This window comes from Camelina sativa, chromosome 13 (assembly GCF_030686135.1).
Source record: "Camelina sativa cultivar CO46 ecotype springtype chromosome 13, ASM3068613v1".
NCBI classification, from domain to species: Eukaryota; Viridiplantae; Streptophyta; class Magnoliopsida; order Brassicales; family Brassicaceae; genus Camelina; species Camelina sativa.
The window spans coordinates 11,737,090-11,760,651 of NC_141892.1; the positions used below are offsets into that span (position 1 = coordinate 11,737,090).

At 30.8% G+C, this 23,562-nt stretch overlaps 3 protein-coding genes and 2 pseudogenes across 4 annotated transcripts; 1 reads left to right on the forward strand and 4 right to left on the reverse strand.

The window, feature by feature from the left end:
• Positions 1 to 144: 144 nt before the first annotated feature.
• On the reverse strand, positions 145 to 4,455 carry LOC104736565 (putative nucleobase-ascorbate transporter 10; annotated as a pseudogene). Its single transcript, XR_015578532.1, has 15 exons — positions 4,160 to 4,455; positions 3,410 to 3,564; positions 3,222 to 3,319; positions 2,928 to 3,104; positions 2,740 to 2,840; positions 2,558 to 2,633; positions 2,128 to 2,187; positions 1,808 to 2,013; positions 1,619 to 1,715; positions 1,418 to 1,504; positions 1,253 to 1,311; positions 1,025 to 1,116; positions 872 to 949; positions 635 to 789; positions 145 to 537 (listed from the first exon to the last, which is right to left on the reverse strand). The product of XR_015578532.1 is annotated as a putative nucleobase-ascorbate transporter 10 (transcript).
• Positions 4,456 to 4,954: 499 nt separating this feature from the next.
• LOC104738188 (uncharacterized) lies at positions 4,955 to 5,470 on the forward strand. The gene has a single exon (XM_010458403.2). It carries the CDS (start codon positions 5,048 to 5,050, stop codon positions 5,414 to 5,416), a length of 369 nt encoding a protein of 122 aa, XP_010456705.1. The 5' UTR covers positions 4,955 to 5,047; the 3' UTR covers positions 5,417 to 5,470.
• A 2,916-nt stretch (positions 5,471 to 8,386) lies between these two features.
• Positions 8,387 to 8,896, reverse strand: LOC147929416 (uncharacterized). Its single transcript, XM_087481002.1, has one exon. It carries the CDS (start codon positions 8,894 to 8,896, stop codon positions 8,387 to 8,389), a length of 510 nt encoding a protein of 169 aa, XP_087337128.1.
• Positions 8,897 to 9,084: 188 nt separating this feature from the next.
• Positions 9,085 to 10,161, reverse strand: LOC147929417 (uncharacterized; annotated as a pseudogene).
• A 5,089-nt stretch (positions 10,162 to 15,250) lies between these two features.
• On the reverse strand, positions 15,251 to 19,484 carry LOC147929418 (uncharacterized). Its single transcript, XM_087480604.1, has 9 exons — positions 19,347 to 19,484; positions 19,001 to 19,265; positions 16,485 to 16,569; positions 16,255 to 16,390; positions 16,088 to 16,162; positions 15,981 to 15,993; positions 15,768 to 15,890; positions 15,529 to 15,674; positions 15,251 to 15,436 (listed from the first exon to the last, which is right to left on the reverse strand). Exons 1-9 carry the CDS (start codon positions 19,482 to 19,484, stop codon positions 15,251 to 15,253), a joined length of 1,167 nt encoding a protein of 388 aa, XP_087336730.1.
• Positions 19,485 to 23,562: the final 4,078 nt, after the last annotated feature.

Below are 23,562 nucleotides of genomic sequence, written 5' to 3' on the forward strand. Positions count from 1 at the left end.
TCCATTTTCAACTAATAGATAACAGACTCTCTTTTTTTTCTTGTAAATAGTTGTTTGTTTCTCATATAATAGTTTTGACTGTCAAAGTAATTAAATTAATACGTTAGACGTACTGTATTAGTAAAAAAAAGGGACATTAATCTGTTAGCGTGTAACAACTTTAAAAACAAAACAAAAAAAACTTTTGGAACATTATTTAGTAATATCGAACAAAATATTAAAGCTTAGAAAATATAAACTAAGAAAAGTACTCAAAAATTCTAGGTAATATAAAGAAAGAAGAAGGACAACATCCAAATGAAAATATTTGTGAAAGTTTCAATGAGAAGGGAAGAATTTGTTGAGGCTGCAAGGTAGACCATAAAATTCATCGTTTCGCACATCTAGGTTGTATAGTCGAAACTTTTCCCACCATTTCAGCCCGCAATCTTTCTTGGCTTCATCGGTCTCACGAGACAATGTGCAATCAAGCACTATCGCTATAATTGCCGCAACTGTTGTGTGCGACATGAATATCACTCTTATCACATCTTCAAACTGTTTTGTATTCACGAAATAATTCCCAATTTAACAAGTCACAAAAAAAAGTATTTGTGATTCTAAAAGTGTGTCTCAAAGAAGATGATGAGCTTACCCAATTCGAACGATGATCAGACCGCCAACCTCCATTGTAATATTCTCTGAAATATTGAGGGATTGAAACAGCCATGAAAAATGAAAATCCCAAAATGAATTTGGTGTTGAAGCTATTGAGGTTGCAGAACTGTAGAAAGCTAAGTCCCGCAGAAGCTGCAATATTTTGAATTGAATTTATCTTTAGTAAGACATGATATATATTACTAGTGTATTGGTCACATGCAAAAAGACTTACACACAAAACACAAGACAATACAATAAAGAGATGCCATGATTGGTAATGGTATGGACGCGAAGAAAGCTCCAAACTTTCCTGCATTATGATCAACAAAATCATTTATACATTTTTATAGGAATATAAAGGTTTTATAGTAAAAAAAACCATTACCAAAAATGGAGAGAAAAAGCATGAAGGCAGCTGATATTTGTATCACTCTTCGACTCCCAATCTTTGTCATTGCCAAAAGTCCAACATTTTCTCTAAATATTAAGTTACGTACACCCATATCAAAACCATATCATTAGACTTTAAAAACAGAATTTCTATTTTTGAAGTTAAAGATGAATCGTGGGGAAATTAAAAAAAAAATTGTGATGTTGAGATGAGTTTTGTTACGTTGATGTTGTGATCCCTGTGATACCTCCAAGCATCCCATTGAGTAATACTCCAACTCCCTACAAAATATTTATAAAATTCATGAGATGATGAAATAAATAGTCAATAAACGGTAAAATATTTGTTTTCTCAAAAGTGACTTGACTGAACTAATGTTAAACTAACCAGCCAGCCAGTACCACGACTAACAACTTATGGTGGGATGGGCGTCGCGCTTCCAAATCTTGCGGATGCGTAAAACAAACCAGTCGACTAACATAGTATACAAAACTTATCATTCTTCATGCTTAACAATAGTAAGCTAATTAAAATATTATATTCTTTGATTTCTAATAGAAATTTCATATATAAAAATAAAAGTTTAACCTCAAAGAGAGTAACGAAAGATGCAGCCATCATCGCGAAGGAATCAGTTATGTTGAAAGTTGGGCTTCCCCATTGAAACGGATATGGTATGTATATCCTATGTTCACATAAAAATAAAATATGAATATCAAAATAGTAAAATCGCTGAAAGAAAAACGAGGAACAAACATTTCAAATAGAAGAACTGACCAAGGAGTGTTGGTTATGAGACCAGTGCGATCTGTACGACAACTTGTTTGAGTAGTCTGAGGCTTGTGGTCATAAACACCACTTGATGTGAGTAGTTGAGCAAACAACCATACCAGTGGAATACATAACATTATCCCATAGCGGTCGCATCTGTTTCCATCCCAAAGCATCACCCCTTTCTTCATCTTGAGGCAACGAGGTAAGTACTACACACGACATAAAGTAACATACTTTTTTTTGTTAATTATGCCAAATCCAGAAGAAAATAAACGAACACATGTGTATGGGTTCAAACTAGGAAGCAATGATTAGAGATTTACCTGAGTGATAAATACAAGTATTAGCAATCCAGGAAGTCCCACTTCAACGCATCTTGCTAACTGAAAACGAAATAGTTATAAATTATAAAAAATCATATAAATGAATATTATTTAAGGCTATAAGTATTCAATAACGTAAAAGTATTATCGTAAATGACTAATACTACTCCTTCTGGTTTTTTTTACATGTCGTTCTAGAGCTTTGCACACAAATTAAGAAAATAGATCAATGTTCTATTATACCATTTCTTTAATACATTTTCTAATTTTTTTATTGGTCAAAGCATTAAAATAGTTAGAATAAAATTGGTATTTTTACCAAACATATGCATTGGAATCCTAAAATGACAAGTATTGGAAAACAAAATTTTTACTCTAGAATGACAACTAAATAAACGAGAGGGAGTAGTATATACATATATATACATACCAAAGGGAAGCCGATATGGTATAGTCCCAGTCCGGTAAATGTTGCCAAAGGAGCAATAGAGAGTGGGCTTAGAAATCTGATCATCACCAACCATGTTGCCAAATGAGCAACCTCTCTTATTAAACATGCATGTTTAACGGTAAAACCCCAAACCAATATAAAAAACAATAGAAATTATTTACCTAACAATATTTCTCCATATGCCTAGAAAACAGACGACAACTTGGAAACATCCAGTGATAATAAGAGCGCCTTGTATGCTTCTCATTGTTCTTACAAATCTCTGATTTATTTTAATCATCAAACAAATTTTTTATTAGTGCAATATATACGTTGTAAAATTAATGATAATATTAATGTTAAGACTTACTTCAAATGGATCAGAGTAGTAAGTGAATCGAGTTGAAGAAATGATGGTAGTGATAGGTATGATATAGGTATGAGAAGCCGCAGCTATTACAGGCAATCGAGTTCCAAAGAAAGATTGAAACATTGTTGTTAATCCAGACACAAATAGTAATGTTTGTATTACTTTAGCCTTTTCTGCCTGAGAATGTCAAAACATATTTTTAAAATCAAAAATTTAAAACCAAAATCTAGAAGAGAGCACATTTTCTTGTGTTAAGGTTCGTTAAGAACATATATCAAATAATCATATACTTACATCGCCACCTCCCATGAGTGGGACTAATAGACTTGGAATGAGAACTGTGATGCCAAGACTCAGCAAATAATGCTGGAAACCCAACACTACCGCTTCAACTGCAGACACCAAAGTAATACATTTGCACATTAGAATCTAAACTAAATAAAAGAAACTAATAACCAATATTCAAATAAAACAAAGCATACACCAAGGAGGAGGACTGTTGACACAGTATTGAATTCCGGGGAGTTGTTCTTTCACCGGGTGGGGTTGTAACTCCTCCGTCCGGTTTCCTGTCCCGTTGTTTCCACCACCACCAGCGCCACCATTTGCCATGGACGTAAGTACTTTTTTCCTTTATCTGAAGTAAACCACTCAATCAATAACGTATCAATAAACTTTTTTTATTTCTTTAGTGAGAATTATACGTTAATATACCATATTTATCAATCATTACATCTCCTACGAGTGTATAATGTTTATTACCGTTAAATTAATAAATGGCACAAGTTTTGGCTAAATTCGTTTAACCAAAAAAATATTAAAAAACGAAATCAATTGCTGAATTTTCTACGTAACAGTTTTTCATTTTATCAAATAAAACTGTTTCCATGTATACTATCTACGCTGTTTATAAATGATAATATTTTGAAGGAAGAAGTAAAATCTCGTCTTAAAATCATCCTAATTTTATTTTTAAGGAAGAAGAAGAAAAATATAGAGGAAAACTATGTTTTTTGATAACCTATCATAGAAAAGGAAAAACAAAATCAATTGTCAATATAGAGAAAAATAGATCAACGAAAGTAAAAATTAACAAAGGGCAGAAGTATTAGAGTTTTTGATTAATCTCGTTAATACTAATTCATATTTTCAAATCAGTAACACAAACACATATTTAGAGAGATCTCAAGACAATATAGCATCGAGAAATAGAAGATGGAGAAAAAACTTACTTGTAAGCAAAAGACCAGAGAATCTTTGTGAGAGATGGTGGGCGAGAGTAAAGAATAAGTAGCCAAAAAGACTTGTGGGAGAGAGTGTAACATTTTCCTAATTATGTGATGAATTAAACGACATCGATCTTTACAATTAATGCGGCAATAAAAGTCTTAATGGTTTCAGTTTTTGATATATGAAATTTGAAATAGAAATCATTTTTTTTTCTGTCAACATCAATTTAAAATAGAAATCTTGAGATTTAGTTGTCATTGTGATTTTTTGAAATCAAAGGTTTTTTAAAATTATCATTGTGATCTGCCTCTTCTGTCCATTACATATATATTGGTATTATAATGTATTTCTCCACGTTTTTTTTTTGACGTATCAGAAGAACCACGTCAAATCTTTATACAATCATACTGCACCATATTATACGTACCATGAAATAAAATACGTGAGAAAAGTTTTTTGAAACCGTACCCTAGTATCATATAAGCGACTTTTACCCTTTTTCTTTTTATTAATCATTTAGGAAAATATATAATCAATATAATTACAGACTGGGGACACCAATTGTGCTAGCTGGAAACGTTTCCGAAACGTCCCCGTATCCAAATCTTTGTCGTACCACAAACGGCAAGCCGTCCCTGCCATGTTTGAAACGTTTTGGAGACCTTTCCGAGCCGCTCGTGTTGGAGACGTAAGACTGACTACAAATAGACGGACTACATAAAGGTAAACTATATATATATTTAGTTTATGCCTATAGAGACAATATAATATCACAACAAAAACTGAAGAAATAAATATCAAACAATTTCAAATTAGAGCTAAACTATCACAACATATACATATAAAAATATGCATTGTATATCCTCTCCCAAGACATTAAGAGGATAAAAATGAAGACCTCCATGAGCATCATCGTCTTCTTTGTGACCTTCATTGCAGTGTTTGTTGCCTCCATGGCCGAGACAATTAACCGCGAGGAAGACTGCATAAGAAGAAACATTGCCTGGTCGCAACAACCAAGCCTTTCAGCTGAGCCCATCAAGAGATCAACGTTCTATTTCCTCGCAGACCAATTCTGTAGAGAAACGAGCCGTGTCATCATGTTTTATGTGAGGTTGAACGGAAAGTTCCCCTCTTACTACGTCAAGACGTTGTGCAATGTATTCGGAAACGATGAAAAGAAGGTGAAGGATTACGTTGTGGAGAGAGGGGTGGAATATTCAAAGCTTGCGTCTGCTCTAACTTGTGTTTCTCATTGACGTACAACTCCATACTATTTCCTTTTAAATTGGCTTTTTCCATTAGATATCAACTAGGAGAGTTACCCGTACGCCTGTGCGGGCAGAAATTTAATAGAAAATCAATTCAATTTTTCTTTCTAAAATACTAAAATAGTTTTATTTTTTTATTTTTTTTATTTTTTAATGTTTAAGTTTTCTCAATTCCATTTTTAAAAATGGAAACAAATAAAAGATCTCAATAAGATGTTTACTATAATATTCTACATATATATTATCTTTATTAAGATTTAAAGGCTCATTTTCATATTTTCAAGTATTTAATGAGCCCAAAACATTTGTTATGATTAATTTTAATTAGAATAATATAGGAAAGGAGATCATTCTGATCTTTGAAATCAACGAACTAATGTACTTTGTTTATTGTTTGGTCTATAAATATATGAACTAATGGCATTTGGTTGATTCTTTGATCTAAAAATATATGAGCTAATGTTCTAATTGACTTCCTTCATTTAGATCATTAAGATAATATAGAAAGCTAGTAATTGGTCATACAAACATTCAACATATTATCAAGGTTTAGACCATTAGGATAATATAGAAAACAACCCATATAAGGGTTTCTAGTACTTGGTCATACAAACATTCAGCATATTATCAAGTTTGCATTTACAAAAAATTTGAAAACTAATATGCCTTCAGCTTACATCCCTGTAGTTTCTCCTACATGCTCCATTACATGATTTATGTAATAACGTCCAGCAAATTCCGAGCTGAAGATATAGAAAACACATTCATAAGTTAAACCCTAGCATGGTACACTACTTGATATTAATGAACATTCAAAACTTACATGGCCTTGTGATGCTCAAGTCCTTCAAACTCCGGTTTTATAAATATCTTGGAGGAGGCCAATGTGTTTACAATACACGGTTTACCTAACGATGTTTTAAGTGGTATAAAAGTTTGGTAAATGATTATACCACATAGTGTTTAGCATTTGTTCAATCAAGCGAGTGTTATTAATAGTATATACCTTCATACTCTCCAACCTTCCAGAAATGCAGAACACAAAACACCGGTTCGGTTTGATATGTGAGATGGCATCCAGATGTCTCCCATAAAGACATAAAACGGGTAGCACAGACGCTTACTGCACGGCACTTGATTGTTTCATTCCTTCAAATGTAGATAGTCGAAACATTTTATGAAATAGTCAAACTCTAAATTTTAATAACATGATAGGTGAAATAAATGTATTTTACCTGCCATTTAATAGCGTGAAAACAACTTCATTATAATGATCTTTGTTGTCCTTCACAGCTACTACACATCCACAAACATCTATTGTGGCAAAAAGTCAAATTTTCCCCAATGAGATGAATGAACATTTCCAAAATCTATCATATACATACAACTATTTTGGTAAAAAGTTATTTTTGTACTTTTCTAAGGGAGGGACCAATACAAAAAGTTCCAAATATCCTAAAAAGTCTATAGATTCCTTAACACAAAGATTTCATAACTATATTAACAGAGTTTAAACATCTATTTTGAGAAAAAGTCAGAATTTTTCTTTACATTGAAATAAATGAATGTTTCCAAAACTATTTAACACTCACATATAACTATTTTAGTATTAAATTTGAATTTGTATCTTACTATGGAAGGGACCATTACAGAAAGTTCCAAATTTCCTAAAAAGACTCTAGATTTCTCAACACAAAGACATCAAAAAACTAAATTCACGGAGTTCAACTTAATAAATTTAAAACTAATTTAAGGAAAACGTACCAAAGGATATGGGATGGTGGATTCTTCCTCGGAAAATATCATCCAAATCTGCGAATCGGAAATAACTTTTGGAATTTACCGATTCCTTTAGGGTCATGGTTGTTTCATTCGTAAACTTGATTTGATAAGGATGATGGGTATTCCTCTCCTTGAGGGTTGGATTGATGATTTTGAAATTCCTAATAGCATACCATTCATCCTCGTAGATGTACTTCCGGAGCTTGAGTAGTGTAGTCGGTATAAAGGCAACTTCAATTGTGTCACCCTTCCAAAATTGTTTAACATTGTGTTAGAAAACTATGATTTAAGTACTTTTGTAAATCAAACATAAGTAGAATTCTTGTTCTCTTAACTACTCTAACCTTTTCGTCCACAAGAAGAACCCGTTTTGTGAAGAATTCGGTGACATACCACGAATTTAAGACCTTGGCCAAGATACACCATCTCGTCCTGTCGGGATGAAGATTAGATATAGAGTCGTACTTCATGATCTCCACAATTTAGGTTTTTCCTGTTTATCCTCTGTTAACGAAAACGAAAAGGGGATTGGAGATTTGTAAGAATACAAACAGTCACGATTAAACGTTGCGTCTTATACGTGTTAGCGTGTCTTACCTTTTATCTAGACTGTTAAGTATTTTAATAGTTATTATTGTATGTATAATAAAAGATTTAATAATGGTATTACTAACAATTTTATTTTTGAAAACAACATTATTGAGACTAATAAAATGTAATGATGTGCAAAATTTAGAATAAGATGCCCTTAGAATAAGAGAATATTAGAAGTTGGTTTTCTCTTAATTGAAAGTATAAATCATAATGACATAACAATCCTATTATTTGAGATATGTTAGAGTTAAGCATTTTATAGGTAATATATAAACTTAAGATATATATAACAATTACATAGTTTTAATCCACATTGTTGAAACTAATAAAATGTGATATTTTCATCTAATACTTCTTTTATAATATAGAATAAGAGGATAATAAGGATATGATTTTTTTCAATGTGAAAGTCTACACCCTTCTGAAATAACATTCTTATCATTGGAGAGAAGTTAAATTAAAATATAGTAAAAAATGGGGCAAACAACGTTTTATAAATATAATTTAAATGAATTTATTTTAAAAGATAAAACAAAGTCCAAGTCTAACAATCCAAAACAATAATGCAATTTCAAAACATAATTAGACAGTCTCAAATATCTCTTTGTAAACAACATTAAGTGTTTTATTCTGACACTTCCCATCTTTATCTGTAATTAACACCTTTATCCCTTTTCTGGTTGTGACTCTAGAGAAGGCAACATAAAGCTGTCCATGTGTGAAAACCGGTTTCAGTAGAAACAATCCGACATGTTCTAGTGTTTGACCTTGACTTTTATTTATAGTAATTGCAAACGCCACGGTAACAGGAAACTGTCGTCGCCTCATACGAAAGGGAAACTTTGCATCAGGTGGACTAACATACATCCTAGGAATAAGTACCCTATCACCAACCTTTTTTCCTGTCACGATTCTTGCTTCGATTACATGATTGGCCATCTGAGTAATAATTAGTCTCGTACCGTTACACAAACCTCCCTTTGGGTCTATATTCCTTAACAACATGACAGGTGCTCCTATTTTCAACGTCAAAACATGGCTTGGCAATCCAGAAACCTGTATACTGTTTAAGAATTCCTGAGTGTAGATCATATCATCATGTCCGCTTGTGTCAGACGTTTCAATACTATCAAAGCTAAGATATCGTCTCTCTTCACCTGTGATCAACAAAAAGTAAAGAATTTTAGGTATGTTTTAATAGACATTTTTAATAAAAAAATTTACTTCAATATCAATATTTTTAAATGAAAACTTTTTCTCCAATATCCAAATTCCATAATTTATTTTGTTTGTATACCTGGGAGCTTAGTAAGCATAAACTGATTTATTTTATCAACATCGTCATTCCTTGGACTTAGAATAGCTCTTTCACTAAAGAATCTTGGATCAGTCCTCGTTGCAAAATGTTCTCCATAAATCTCTTTAACTATTGCTTCAATAGGATTCCCACTTGTATTAATTAATAAATCATCAGGAATTTCAATCTCCACATCCCCACTATTTGACTCGTTAATTTTGCCATCCCCGATATCAAGAAGCCACTTTGAGAAAGTAGCGAGAGCACCCGCGTCCATACTATTACTTGCCTTACGAAGTCTCAAATTTTCGGTAAGTTTAAGAACTTTACAACTATTCCAAAGAACAGATGAGTTTATAGATGCTAAAACTGTCGCCACTCTTCCTCCTTCGGTAATAATAGGTAGTATTTGTCTAAAATCACCTCCTAACACTACTACTTTACCTCCAAATATCTGGTCACACTTCATGATATCTCGCAAACTCCTATCCAAAGTTTCATAACAAAGCTTGTTCATCATTGGAGCCTCGTCCCATATTATGAGCTTTGCTTCTCTAATTAAATCAGCAAGATCAGATTCGGCATCGATCGAACACACAGAATATTCATTAAGATTGATTGGAATACCAAATCTTGAATGAGCCGTTCTACCACCTTCCAAAAGCAATGCAGCTATACCACTTGAAGCAACATTCAGAACAATATTACCTTTAGCTCTTATATCAGCACCAAGAATAGTCCACATGAATGTTTTTCCAATACCACCAAAACCATGGACAAAAAACATACCACTTTTGTCGTGATTCACAGAGTGAATGATTTCTTCATAAACACGTCTTTGCTCATCAATTAGCATTGGTAAAAACTTATCGTACAATTCCTATTGTTTATGAGACTTATATATTTTTTCATCTGCGATAAGCCTATTTACTCATGTCTTCATGATACTATCATCTGGTTTAGGCATTTTCTCGAAGGTTGTAAGAGACGTCCCATTCGAGCGCAACATAAGTTCTATTTCAGTTAAACATATATTTTCTATCTGAGCCTGTGTCAACATTAGACCTACCACAGTAAGTTAAACACTTATTTATAATCTTGTCTTGCGGAAAAAAAAATATTTTCGATTAAATTAAAATCATTTTGATATACCTTGATCATTTCTGCGTCTCCTTTCTTTAAACAAACTATCCTCGCACAAGATGTCCTTTGTTTTATTCCAAACTTCAAGAGGAACAGTTAAACTCTTTGTATGCAGTAGGATCGCAAATAATTTTCTTAAAAATTCCTCAAAACACCATTCACCTGCTTCATTTATAGCCGCAATGTATTCCTAATCGTCGTCTAGTAATCCCAATGCATAAAAAGCTTCCTGAAAATCCTTATAACAAACACCGTTGACTGTTTTTAAATAGTCAAAGCTTGTTGGTCCTGGAATCTTATTAAGCAAAACTCTCAAGTAATAGGCTTGTCCTACAGATGGCGGTACGTATGTAATCCTGCCTATTGCACAACTTTTTCGCTTCTCCGACCTTGGCTTCCAAAGTTTTTCTTTCTTATTCCACACAAATTTAGATGGAAATTCAGCATATGTGAGTTCTCTAGCTTGGGGATATATCTTGTTGCGTTCCATCCAGCCCAAAAATATAGAAGTTCTGTTCGTTGTACGGTGCAAGATATCTTCTATTGGATCATCCTCGTTGTAAATAGCCAATTCTTGTCCTGGAAGATGAAATGGGAGCTTTTCTACAGGTGTCGTACGATAACAGATCGGGAAAGCAAATATTCGCCAAGAGGCCTCACATGCAGATACGTATCTAAAAAGGCTTGAATTAGTTGGATAAAAAATACGAGAATGTTTGACAAATTGTATAAACATTTATTACCTGCAATTGAAATACTTTTTGATTTCATTTTCTTGATCTTTCTCCTCCTACGTTGGCTCTAACATAATCCGGACCTTTAGTGATGTACTTGAACAAATACTTTATTGAACGTGTTTGATTGCACCACTCAACATTTATATGAGCACGAAAACAAAGAGACAAATCACGATTATAGGGAATAACATAACTATTATCGTATTGAAAACCCCTTTTTTTCCACAACTTTCCCATCGTTTTGTCGTCTATATATTGGATAACCAACATCGTCGACAATAGTATTATCCATGTATGGCTTTGGGAAGAATTTAGTGCATTGTCCATTATTCATGCAGACACTATCTCTGTTCATAGGACCACAAGGACCATGAATCATCACATCAGAAACAACTTCGTATAAATACTTATCCACCTCTTTATCAGGAATCTCAGCACTTATGAATTTATCAATGTCGTCTGTTGTACGCATCTTATTGTCTGGATGTAAAAACAGAATCATGTGCGCATGAGGCAGACCCCTTTTCTGAAATTATATTGTATACATGGCTGAAAAATATTTAATCAAAAAAACATTAATATATTTACACTTTCAAGAAGACTGATTGAAATTATAATAAATATTATGAAACATACCAGAATTTACGATACCAAATGTTTTTTCCTTTGTCACTTGGTCCAATAATCTATCAACTTTCATCTTGAAAACTCGGCTGCATATATCAGGTCTATCTTCTTTACTAAGACGATGCCTTTGTAAATAACGATCTATTTCAGGCCATCTTGGGTTGCACGTAAATGTTATAAAAAGATCAGGAAATCCATAATACTTGCAAGTAGCCTTGGCGTCTAGATAATGTTGCATCATATATCGCTTTCCACCTGTAAAAGATGACGGAATAAAAATTCTCTTTCCGTGTTGTGCAAGATCTCCATGTCCTTTTTCAGCAACTTCAATTATCTTATCAACTCATTCAGTTCGGAGTTTGCTTTGGTTGATCCAAATGTAGTTCAACCTGTTTTATTCTATAGTAGTGAATGCATCGACTAAAAACTGCTGGAATAATTTGCCTGCCATAACAACAATGGAAGATTCTTCATATCTTCAAATACTCTATATGCATAAAATTCTCTCATGGTGACTGTTTTTCTTTTACGTCCACGGGTATCCACGAACCCTATATCGAGGCCTAATCTGTAACCATCTTCACCATAAGGGAACAACAATGGGTATTGTAAAGGTAAGTACGCGGGATGAAGTTCATTTATCCGCTGTAAATTTCCCGAACGACTTTCTATAACAATGTCACGTTTATTTACACCAGCCGTAAAGTCTCCGAGAATAAGAGCAGAAACTTCATTGCTGGTAGGAAGATTATGAGTCCTTGCATCAGTGCTCCTTTCCGAAGGTAACATCAATCGCAAACCTTTCTCCATATTAAATCTTTCACGTGCCGATCTAAACGCCCGAACATGCGGGTTATGACTATCAAGCATCTTTTTTAAAAGCTCAACAATCTCACGTCTTAAATCTCCCGCAGATCCAGATGTCCTATATTAATGCCAATTTTAAAAAATATATTAATTATGATTAGTAAAGGTAACAAATATTAAAGATATTTTACATACTTAAAAAATATGACAAATATTTCTATACATATTTAACATTATTAATAATTACCTAAATGCAGAAATTCTATTAGATAATTCGTTATATACGTCATGTATATATATATATATGTAAAAACATTTGTTCCTTGCCAGGTTCTGGTAAAATATCACCAATACGATGATAGTTTTCCCCGCACATCTGAAATAGATAAGGACCCCTACCATTATTTATGGAATGGTTAATTTTACCACCCAGAGATGTGAACGAAAACATCATGTTGTATGCTTGTATGTCATCACAGAAGTTTTACTCCGGTCGTCATGATTATAAAACAACGATACTAACGATTTAGGTGCAGTCTTCAACGTAGGAAGTATTACTTTGCCACGATGGCAACACAATGAAAAATCCGGCTTTGCCTTTTTAGTCCGTTTATTCACCCGCTCTCCATACCACATATATGCTCCACAATTTTCACATAAATAATAAGGATCTCCATCATCATAATAACCTATACAAAATATTTGTTAATATTTTAAATATATATTAGTTAAAAAATACATAATTACAAAACTATCATATAACAATTCACATATGCATCGAGATATACCATTTTTTTGTAACTTAGCTTTTATAGGATGAAACCAAAGAAACATGTCAGATGTCGTATTGTTTTCATTCGTAAAAGCAGGAAGATTTATCGTAGAACTAACACCTGATTTTGAATGTCATTGCGTACGATATTTTAGATTTGAATATAACATATCTCTTAATGTTAAAAATTGAGAATGTTGTTACGTTTTTTAGAGACAGCATGTGTCGATGCATTCTTTCTTCGGTATGGAATCTTCTAAGGTCTCATTATGTGACGCCAAGAATTGCGATCTGCAAAAAAAAAACAAAGCTATGATCAAGAATTCATATAATCGTCTATTTATAATTCTTTTTGTTTATACCTTAATTTTCTTAGTAATTTAGTGAAGATCGCTGTTAGGTCTGTTTATATATGAAGATAGTACGCATATATTCTCTAAACTAAAAATGTACTAATTTTTGATAAATACGAATATTAACTTATGTTTCTATATATCATCCTAACTTTTTTTTAAGGCAAAATCATTTGTTATTTATCTTTCTAATTACGTATATGGATATTTGATACAATTATTAAGTTTTACTTTCTTGAAGTTCATCAATATTTTATTTAATTATACTTCCATAATCCTACATATCAATATCGGATTTAAATTTAAGCATTACTTTATTTATATACTATTGGTCTGATTAATATAACATATTTATAGTTACAAACAAATTATATAAACCTATTAAATCTTATTATTTATTAGCAACATTGTATTATTAATATAGATTTGGTTGTATTTACATATAGTAATCATTATTAAAAAACTATTTCAATGTTTCATCGAAACAAAATATTGAGAAAATAATGAAAATGATAAAATCTCTTATAAAAATTCAATAACGGATTATAGTAACATCATGATCATAACTATTAAATAAAGTAGGTATTATTAAAAATTATAATATTAATCAGAGAATGATATTCGAAAGTTAATCCTTTGTGGTGTTAGATCTTTGAATCCATAACTTATTCTTCTCACACCATTTAGATCCATAGGCAGCCTTATCATATACGTTAATTGTCTCGTTGATAGACATCATATTGTATTCCATCCACATATCAAATTTTGATTTCTCATTCTTTGATTTCAATATACCATCTTCACCGTCAACAAAGGTACTTTGAACGTTAAGATGCGCCAATGAGGGTTCTTCAGAAGATCTTGATTCTTTCATGGTTTTTCTAGATTTTTTTTTGTTCTGGTTCCGGAATGCTATCCTCACAAAAGAAAATCAATTGTTCTGGTTGAAGTTGCGTACAAAGCGCATATTCTTCAGGTTTTGAACTTTTCTTGGTAAATGGACGAACTCCGATTGAACGTTTCATTATAATTCTTCAAATATGCATTTAAAACATGTGAGTATGAAATTACAATGATTCAAAATATTGTAAAAAGCTTTAATATTGCGTTACCTCTTACGTCAAGCAGCAAGAACTCTATAGATGGCTTTTATTTGTTCCGAGTTGACATGGTACAATAATAAGAATTATATATATATATAACATGTAGAAGATAAGTTTTTAAATACGAGAATATTGTATTTCCTCAAACTTCGTATTGAATTTTGTCAATATTTAATTTTAACATTAAGTTATTTAATTTAAATATACTTATTTAGATAAAGCGAATGTTCATTTTTGTAAATTTTCGTAATGAATAGTCAGGCTTCGTAATGAATATTCAGGCTATTAACTTTTCCATTTATTTTAACGTACTAACGTTCTTTTGAACCTTTTTTTCTGGTTAAAAAATAATAATTTTAACTTTTGGATCATTTTTGTCTTTAATTATAATAATAGTTACTTAATTATACTAAATATCAATATTTCCAAATCTATTGTATACCATGATTATTTTATTTATGTCAAATTATATATATAAATCTTTGTTTAAAGTGATTGAAATGGTTTGAAATTTTTAAAATTTCTCTAAAAACATAATCCCATTGAAAGTATAAATAAATAAAAAGCAATAACAGAACGGAAAAAGATCTGAAGTGATGGAAATTGTTCAGTCTTTAGATTCAGTTTTGATCTTTTTCCTTGTCTTCATGCTATGACCTCGGGCCGACACAACATCGGTCTCTGTATGATCTCTCTTAGACGAAGCCAAACTCGATTCAGCTGGGGCGATTTGCAACTTATAATCATTCTTATCCGAAGTAATATTTGAAAGCTCATTCCTTCCATAAAGTTCCTACAATTAAATTTTATACATTAAGATTAAAAAACATTTAAATGATATAATATTAATAATGGTATTATGAGTTTTTGTTTTTTCTTTAGTACCTTGCCGAATTGAACAACCATGTCATCCTTTTCCCAAAACTTTTCAACAACATAAGCAGATTTGTCGCTCTTTAAATTATCGATTATAATCGAAATGTTAAACAACATAGTCTTCCCTACTAAGACCGAAAGAGATTCGGGAATAGCTGCAATATCCTCCTGACCATAGGTAGACACATGTTTCAATATTTGTTTATATATCTTTAAAACTAAACAGAGGTCAAATGTTATATACTTACTTTTGAATTTTCCAAAGCCAGTTCTTCGGCTTTTTTCCAATAAATAGTTGAGCAAGACCGTCAAAGAAGAGCAGTTTAATCTTTTGTGAACTTCCATAACCGACATGAAGTATGAGTTTATACCTTTCAAACAGTTTAACATAAATTAAAATGTATAAATAGTTCCAAATAACAAATCTTAAGAAACATTTTAACAATTCAAGAGATACTTACTTGTAATCAACATCTGTAACATCAACATCACAAACCCCACAACTATAAAGTAGTTATTTTCCAGATTGAGATTCTAGTGGGTACGGCTGCACCTTCTTATTGCAAACTTTACAAGCAATATAATACCATTTAGGCAATACTTCAACAGAATATATTGTGGCGATTGTCACACATGTTCGCGTCTATAATGAATTAACCAAACGTTTGTTAACTTAAACAATTTTTCAAAACAATTCAAATTAGATGATATCAATTAAATTTTTACAAACATTACCTCAAGTGCATAAACGATTTGGTCCATAGTATATTTCTCGTTAATAATAAAAAACTCCTCATATAATGTCACCTTTGATTTTTGGGGACTTGGTACATCTTCAAGTTGTACTAAATCTATAGCATCAGTGGGCAACCTGTAAAGTTATGATAATAATAAGAACAGATAAACGTTTATAGCATGTATCGCTGAGTAATATAGAAGGGATATATATATATATATATATTTACTTTTTTCGGAACGCTTCCACTTCAGGCATAACTGGATTTATCATAATATCGGTTGAGTTGAACGCATTGGAAATACTATAGTTCCCTGAAATTTTGATTTAATTGGCAATGTTAGATTTAATAATCATAAGTTCGAAGATTATAAGAAAGTCAGAAATCTCCTTTCCATTCCTTCAAGCATGCAAATCGTACTACACAAACGACAACAGTATCTTGATGTTCTTTTATATGTGTATCAAAGGCCTTTGCAAGATCACCCCACACAGTGCAATTCAACCAGGTTCCACTATATTACGAATGTATGAATTAAGAATACATAATTAGATATTATATTCCAAAATAATTTTAACTATAAAGGGTATCTATTAAGGAATCATACGTTAAATCTTGCAGATCGAAACTCAATTTGACATTATCCTTCCCTTTGGTTTTGACGCTGTCAAGATTTCCTACACCAACGATCTGACCGATAACATCTACCAAAAATACATATGAATTAATAATTTTTTTCTTTAAATAAAATTTTAAATATGAAATTAACAACTCACCAAACAATACATTCTTGTCTAATTCTCCAGCCAATATAGAAGCAAAATTCTGAAAATAGTTTTCTGGGACACGAAGTGGGAATTCATCACATGGTTTCACTATAGTGGTTCTATAAAATACGATTTTAAATCCCAAAGAACTTGTCTTATAACTACTATCATAATCTACTAAGTTGAATGTATCAACTATCTTAGACTCGCCGACAGCGAGTTGGTTCTGAAACTGCTGACCAAACCGTCTTCAATAGATGCATATATCCTTGTACCCTATATATAACGTTTAGAAGTTAGTAAGCTATTATCGAGATTTTTCTTAAAATATGATAGAGATTCTAACTAAACATTACGCTTAAAGGAATCTTATTAAATCTTACATCATTGTCAATGAAGACCATCTGTAGAGACTTGAATGACTTACAAAGTCTTATGATACGGACTCTAATTTTGTAATGGTCTAGCGCAGGGTTGAGATCGCATAGCTGAACAAAGGGACGAACATTCATCTTTTTAAAAGTCATATTGAGTTCTGGATATGACTTTTTAACACATTAGCGTAATATATATAGAGATGTTATACAACCGACTTGATTTTTTAAGAAGAAATATTTACCTTTTTTAAAAAAGGCGATAATGATGAAGAATGTAAACATATCATAAATGAATATTCTAAATATGTTTACTGAATTGTTAAGTAAATTTAACAAAATAATTCTTCAATAATTTTAATGAATATCATCAAGAAGTTATAAATTACTATATGTTGACATTAGGAAAAAATATTTTCCTGTAAATTATAACAATGGACTCTATATTAAACCATTTCGCAAATCCCTACATGTCATAATTTGCAATCAATGTTATTTTGCAAATAATATAGAATTTGAATTCACGATATTTAAATTAAATATAAATCAGACTCTTTAAAAATCAAACATTAACCAAATATGTTTATCATTAAAAAAAATTAAATACTCAATAAGGAATTCGATGCTTCTCAAAAGAATCTTCAACAGCAAGATGAATATAGGAATCAAGTGCATCACTATAATTTGGAGGAGAAATAATCTAAATCAGTATTGCCCATATCAATTAATCATTAGACAAAAAAAAAAAAAAAAAAGTAAAATTTGTTATTTACCTTAAGTCCATAACGAAACGATAGTCGGTATCATCCAAATCTTTTATTCTGGTCTCTCCATGATCAATGAAATTGTACCTAAATGTAAGTTTCGATAAACATATAATATATTATATATCCAAATATTTTTATATTTAATTAAAAATGTTACGTAATACGAATTTGATTTACATGTGCATGTAATCTGCAACGTCCTCACTCTTTGGATCCTCTATTATGTCCGAGCATCCATCACAGTTGGTTAGGAGAACATTATCATCTAGCATCAACGCTCATAGATATTAAGTAAACACATTAATAATTTGATTATAATAATTTTTCAGGATTGAATTTAAACAAACAACATTTAATAAACATATTTAATCACATCCAAATCTGACTGCTTTCCACATCTTGAACAGACAACCCTCTTCCCATTCCCCAGCTTGAAATTTTTGAACATATGATTTGCATAACATCCTGTCGTGAAACAGTCAAGTACATATCCCCTTATAAAAGGATAAATGAAATGAAAAGTTATCAAACGTATTTTTATCAAGTACATATAAATCATTCAAATGATATGTTTATCTATTTATTATATTACTTATAATTAATAGTTATACTTTGCATATATCATGTTTAAAAAACTTACTCAATTGACTCGATAGTGAATTTTATGTAACGATTCATCAAACTCCAACGATCAGCACTATCTTCTTTTTCGAAACTTTTGATTTCGCCTATATTTCTGATGCATCCAATCAGATTAACTGCCATAAAATTGATTAATATATGTATTATAAATAACAATTTAAAGTTTACTAAATACATTATAAAGTATATCTTACCGTAAGGCCATCTTCCATGAAACACATTATCATAAACACGTTTAAAATCTACATTATTTAAAGGTTTGCAAATTATAGGATCTCTTGGAAAACTGATTATAGTGTCATCTGTGAAAAAGATCCGACAACCGAGATTAGTTTTCTGAATTTGTTCGATGTCGTCCTTAACTCTGAACTTCTCTATAACATAGGTTTGATTCTCATACATATTAAAAGACGGGACACCATAGAGTGATGCCGGGATGATAGCATGTCCGAATGTTCCCTATTTCAGAATATAATTTACCAAGGTAATTAGAGACATCATTCATATGAAGAAACAAAGAAATATATATACAAAACATACCTCTTCATCAACTAAGATTAGCTCTGTCGACACGTCATTCAAACAATTTTTCACTCTCCATGCACGTAAAACCTTGACACAAATCATCCATTTCATTGTCCAAGGATTCAGTTTGTCGAGCGACACAACTCTCGTCATTTCTTTTTAAAGAATTAAAAATATGGATTAGAGAAAAGTTTTGCAAGAGCGTTAAATGTAGAAGTTGAAAAGTTAATGTTTTAGTTCTTAGATTTACAATTCGAGATTATGAATTTATAGTGTGCTAATGGTTACATTGGGAGTATTGACTCCAAGAGACGTTACCACTCACACCTATTGATTAAATAACTGAAAGATTCATGGATATATCATCAAATTATACAAACAAAAATCTGATTTGAATGCAAAGGGGAACTAATATAATAAAAGAATTTGATTTTTGTAATGTATTAAATGAAATAGTATTATATCGAATTAAAATCCAAACTCAGGATCACAACGTTTTAAAGTATCATATATATATATATATATATATATATATATATATATATATATATATATATATATATATAATCATTTAAAACCATACAGTTTTAATCTAAAAATCAAATTTCCATATCAGCAAAGGCATCTAACATCTGCGTGACTTGAGGACATGGAGGATTGATCATGACACTCGTACAATTGTGCACCGTGGTTGCCATCCATGTATCTAGATTTAGAAAATTTTAATAATTAAATAACGTTTAAAAAAAATATGTTCATTATAATAGTAATAGCAAGAATTAATTCGAACCTTTATTACTCTCAAGCTTGGCAAAGCGTATCACGCATATGACATCACTGACCTGATGTATCCAGTGATCATAGAATGCGTTCGCGTAGTCCTTTGGCAAACGACAGGATAAACGATAACCCCTACAATTGTATTTCTTTGAGTATTTTAAAAATTAATGTGAATTAAAAACGTAAATCTTATAACATTAGAACAACTTACTCAATATTTTCTAGAACAACAAACAACTCATTCCATTCTTTGTATGGTGGGCCTTGTTCAAAGCTATTTCAAACACTAAACACTCTTCCGATAAGGTCTGCAAATATTTCTCAATAGTTAAAGTAATCAACCACTTCAAACTTATCTTACAATAAAACAATATATTGCTTTCATTACCTACACAATAAGCGGGATCTAAATATCCACTTTTAATATCATTGAATGATACGAAAGAGTAAAATTGATCTGAAGACAAAGGAGGAATTTTCTTAAACCATGTCACGTCTCTCCAATGTATTCTAAAGCGATGATCAGTTGGCCTAAAAGCGCCATCAACATTGCTTAATGAGAAACTTGATAACATTATCCATTCACCTTCTTCCAAATCGTTTATAAAGATGTCACGATAAGGAGAACCCATCAATACATAAATTTTTGTACCCTACGTTAACGTTGTACATAAGTAAGTAAAGATTAAAATAAATTTGAATGAACATTATATAATTTAAATTATAGCTTCTCATCAACTACAATCAAGTCTATTGATATGAAAAGAGGATGACGGCACTCAAACTTCCTCAGTATTTTTACGTTGATTTTCCACTCATGAACGTAGGGGTTTAGGTCGTCCACATCGAAATAATAGTCTCTCTTCCCGATCCTATTTTTTATAGCATTGGATAGAAGGTTAGCCATTTTTTTCTTTGAAAGACCTAGACTTAAACGAAACTTACGATTCTGACTTTTAAAGGTATTTATATATACATAATACAGAATATATGTTTTTGAGAACATTTACATTTTAAGATATTTTCAAACTTCAAATATTTATCATTAGCAAAACTTAAATGGTAATTGTACAATTATCATCAAGTACAAATATATTATATATATTTCCAGAACTTTAAATAATTTCCATAAACATTTAGGGATAATCGAATAATTAAGTAGTGTTTTTTCTTTTTCTGAATTCGATTTAAAACCTTTTTTTAAAAAAGATTATATTTCATTTTAAAATTTTATATTATATTCATAACTAATTTTGTAACTACCATATTTAGTTAGTTTATATATATTTGTACTATAATATAAATAAATATTTAAATCATACTATAATAAAATTCATGATGATTAGTTATTTAATAGTTTCGGAAATTATTAATTTTAATTTCAAAAATTTTTAATATTAATCAATCTATTAATAATAATATCTATGAGAATTTCTTTAAGAATAATAATCATGTAAGATAATCACCAAATTTATAATATATTCAAATATAAATATATAAAATTAAAATCCAAGATCAATATCATAACGATTTAAAATTTAGCAAATTACACATTAAAATCTTATAATTCAGTTTTCCATTTCGGCAAAGGAATCAAACATTTGCGTGACTTGAGGACACTTAGGATTGATCATGACCATTGTACAATTATCCACAGTTGTTGCCATCCATGTATCTACAATAACAGTATCTAATTAATTAACATATTTAATAATCTAAGCAATAATGTTTTTTGAAACGTGAACGAATAATACGAACTTTTTTGAGTCTCAATTTTGGTAAAACGTAACACACATATGATATCACAAACACAATGAATCCAATCATTGAAAAAGGCGTTCGTGTAGTCTTTTGATAAACGACATGACAATCGATCACCCCTAAAATTTTGCATTTTTTAGAATTAAAACATTAATAAGTATGATAATATTTAAATTTAAATTTTTTAAAATAGAATGACTTACTCAATATTTTCCAAAACAACAAACAACTCATTCCAATCCTGATATGGTGGACCTTCTTCAAAACGATTTCCAACAGTGTACACTCTTCCAATAATGTCTGATCATAGATTTTTCATTAGAATATAAATTATTAGAAAGAATTAAATTTTATAATATAGTTTTTTATCTCACCTACACAATAATCAGGGTTTAAAAATCCACTTTTGATATCATTAAATGATACAAAAGAATAAAACTGCTTGGAAGACAAAGGATGAATTTTTCTAAACCATGTTTCGTCTCCCCAATGTATCATAAAACGATGATCAATTACTCTTAAAATCCCATCAACAATGGTTAGTGCGAATCTTGATAACGTTATCCATTCACCTTCTTCAAGATCGTTTATAAAGATATCACGATAAGGGGACGCATCATCACATGAATATTTTTGCCCTACATATCCAAAAATTTGTAAGCATCATAAGTTTACACAAAATTTATAAAAAACGAGATGTATACTGCAAATATACCTTATCATCAACAACAATCAAGTCTGTTGATCTGAAAAAAGGATGAAGGCACTCAAACTTCCTCAGTATTTTGACGTTAATTTTCTACTTATGAATGAAGGGGTTTAGGTCGTCAACATCGTAAAAATAGTCTCTCTTCTGGTATCTTTTTTTGATAGCATTGGATAGAAGATTTGCCATGTTCTCAAAAGGCGAAAACTACGATCATGACTTCTAAATTATATTAACGTAAATATATATTATATAATATACTTAATTTTTGGAATTTTTTCATTTTATGATTTCGTCAAAACTCCAAATTTCTTTAACGTTGGATAAACTTAAATGGTATATATACATTTACACTTATAACGGAATATATTATTAGATTTCCTATTACTTTCTAGAAAAACACGATTTAAATAGGTTTAAAATATTTTTATAGATATTTCATTCAATGAATATAGAAACTATATCACCATGAATACTTCTATAAAAAAATTAATTCCGGATTTTTTTGTTCCGATTATTGATTAAAAATTTTTATATATTTCTAATTAAATTTTGTATACATGTCAATATCTCTAATTTATAGTATCGTTTTAACGAACTCTTAGTTTTTAGAATAATAAATAAATACCCTGCTAATTTCTGACAGATAATATAATTTTTTTAAAAAAAAATCTTTAAACGCATAAGTTTAAACTCTAACATTGTTAACCATTAAAAGGAACATGAAGTTTTTCCCAATCAATATTAGGAACAATACAATCTTTGACATCTTTCTCGATAACAACCCTAACATCTTCTAGCCTGTTACACTCTGCAATTAAGTCGATTCGCCCCTCCAAGATATCATTCATTAGCGAGATTTGAGCATCGACTGTCTCAAGTTGACAGATTAGGCCTATAGATTCTTCATTTTTCTTGATATAATCTTTCAACATATCAAGTATCGCAGTGATACGTCTCGTCGTTTCCTTTAGTACTACATCT

Coding starts and splice junctions, on each gene's coding strand:
- LOC147929418 (XM_087480604.1), bottom strand. CDS start 19,484: ATGACGAGAGTTGTGTCGCTCGACAAACTGAATCCTTGGACAATGAAA. Junction 16,391..16,484: donor GTGGAAGCGTTCCGAAAAAA/GTAAATATATAT, acceptor ATAACTTTACAG/GTTGCCCACTGATGCTATAG. Junction 15,437..15,528: donor TGGTTGTTCAATTCGGCAAG/GTACTAAAGAAA, acceptor ATTTAATTGTAG/GAACTTTATGGAAGGAATGA.
- LOC104738188 (XM_010458403.2), top strand. CDS start 5,048: ATGAAGACCTCCATGAGCATCATCGTCTTCTTTGTGACCTTCATTGCA.
- LOC147929416 (XM_087481002.1), bottom strand. CDS start 8,896: ATGATCTACACTCAGGAATTCTTAAACAGTATACAGGTTTCTGGATTG.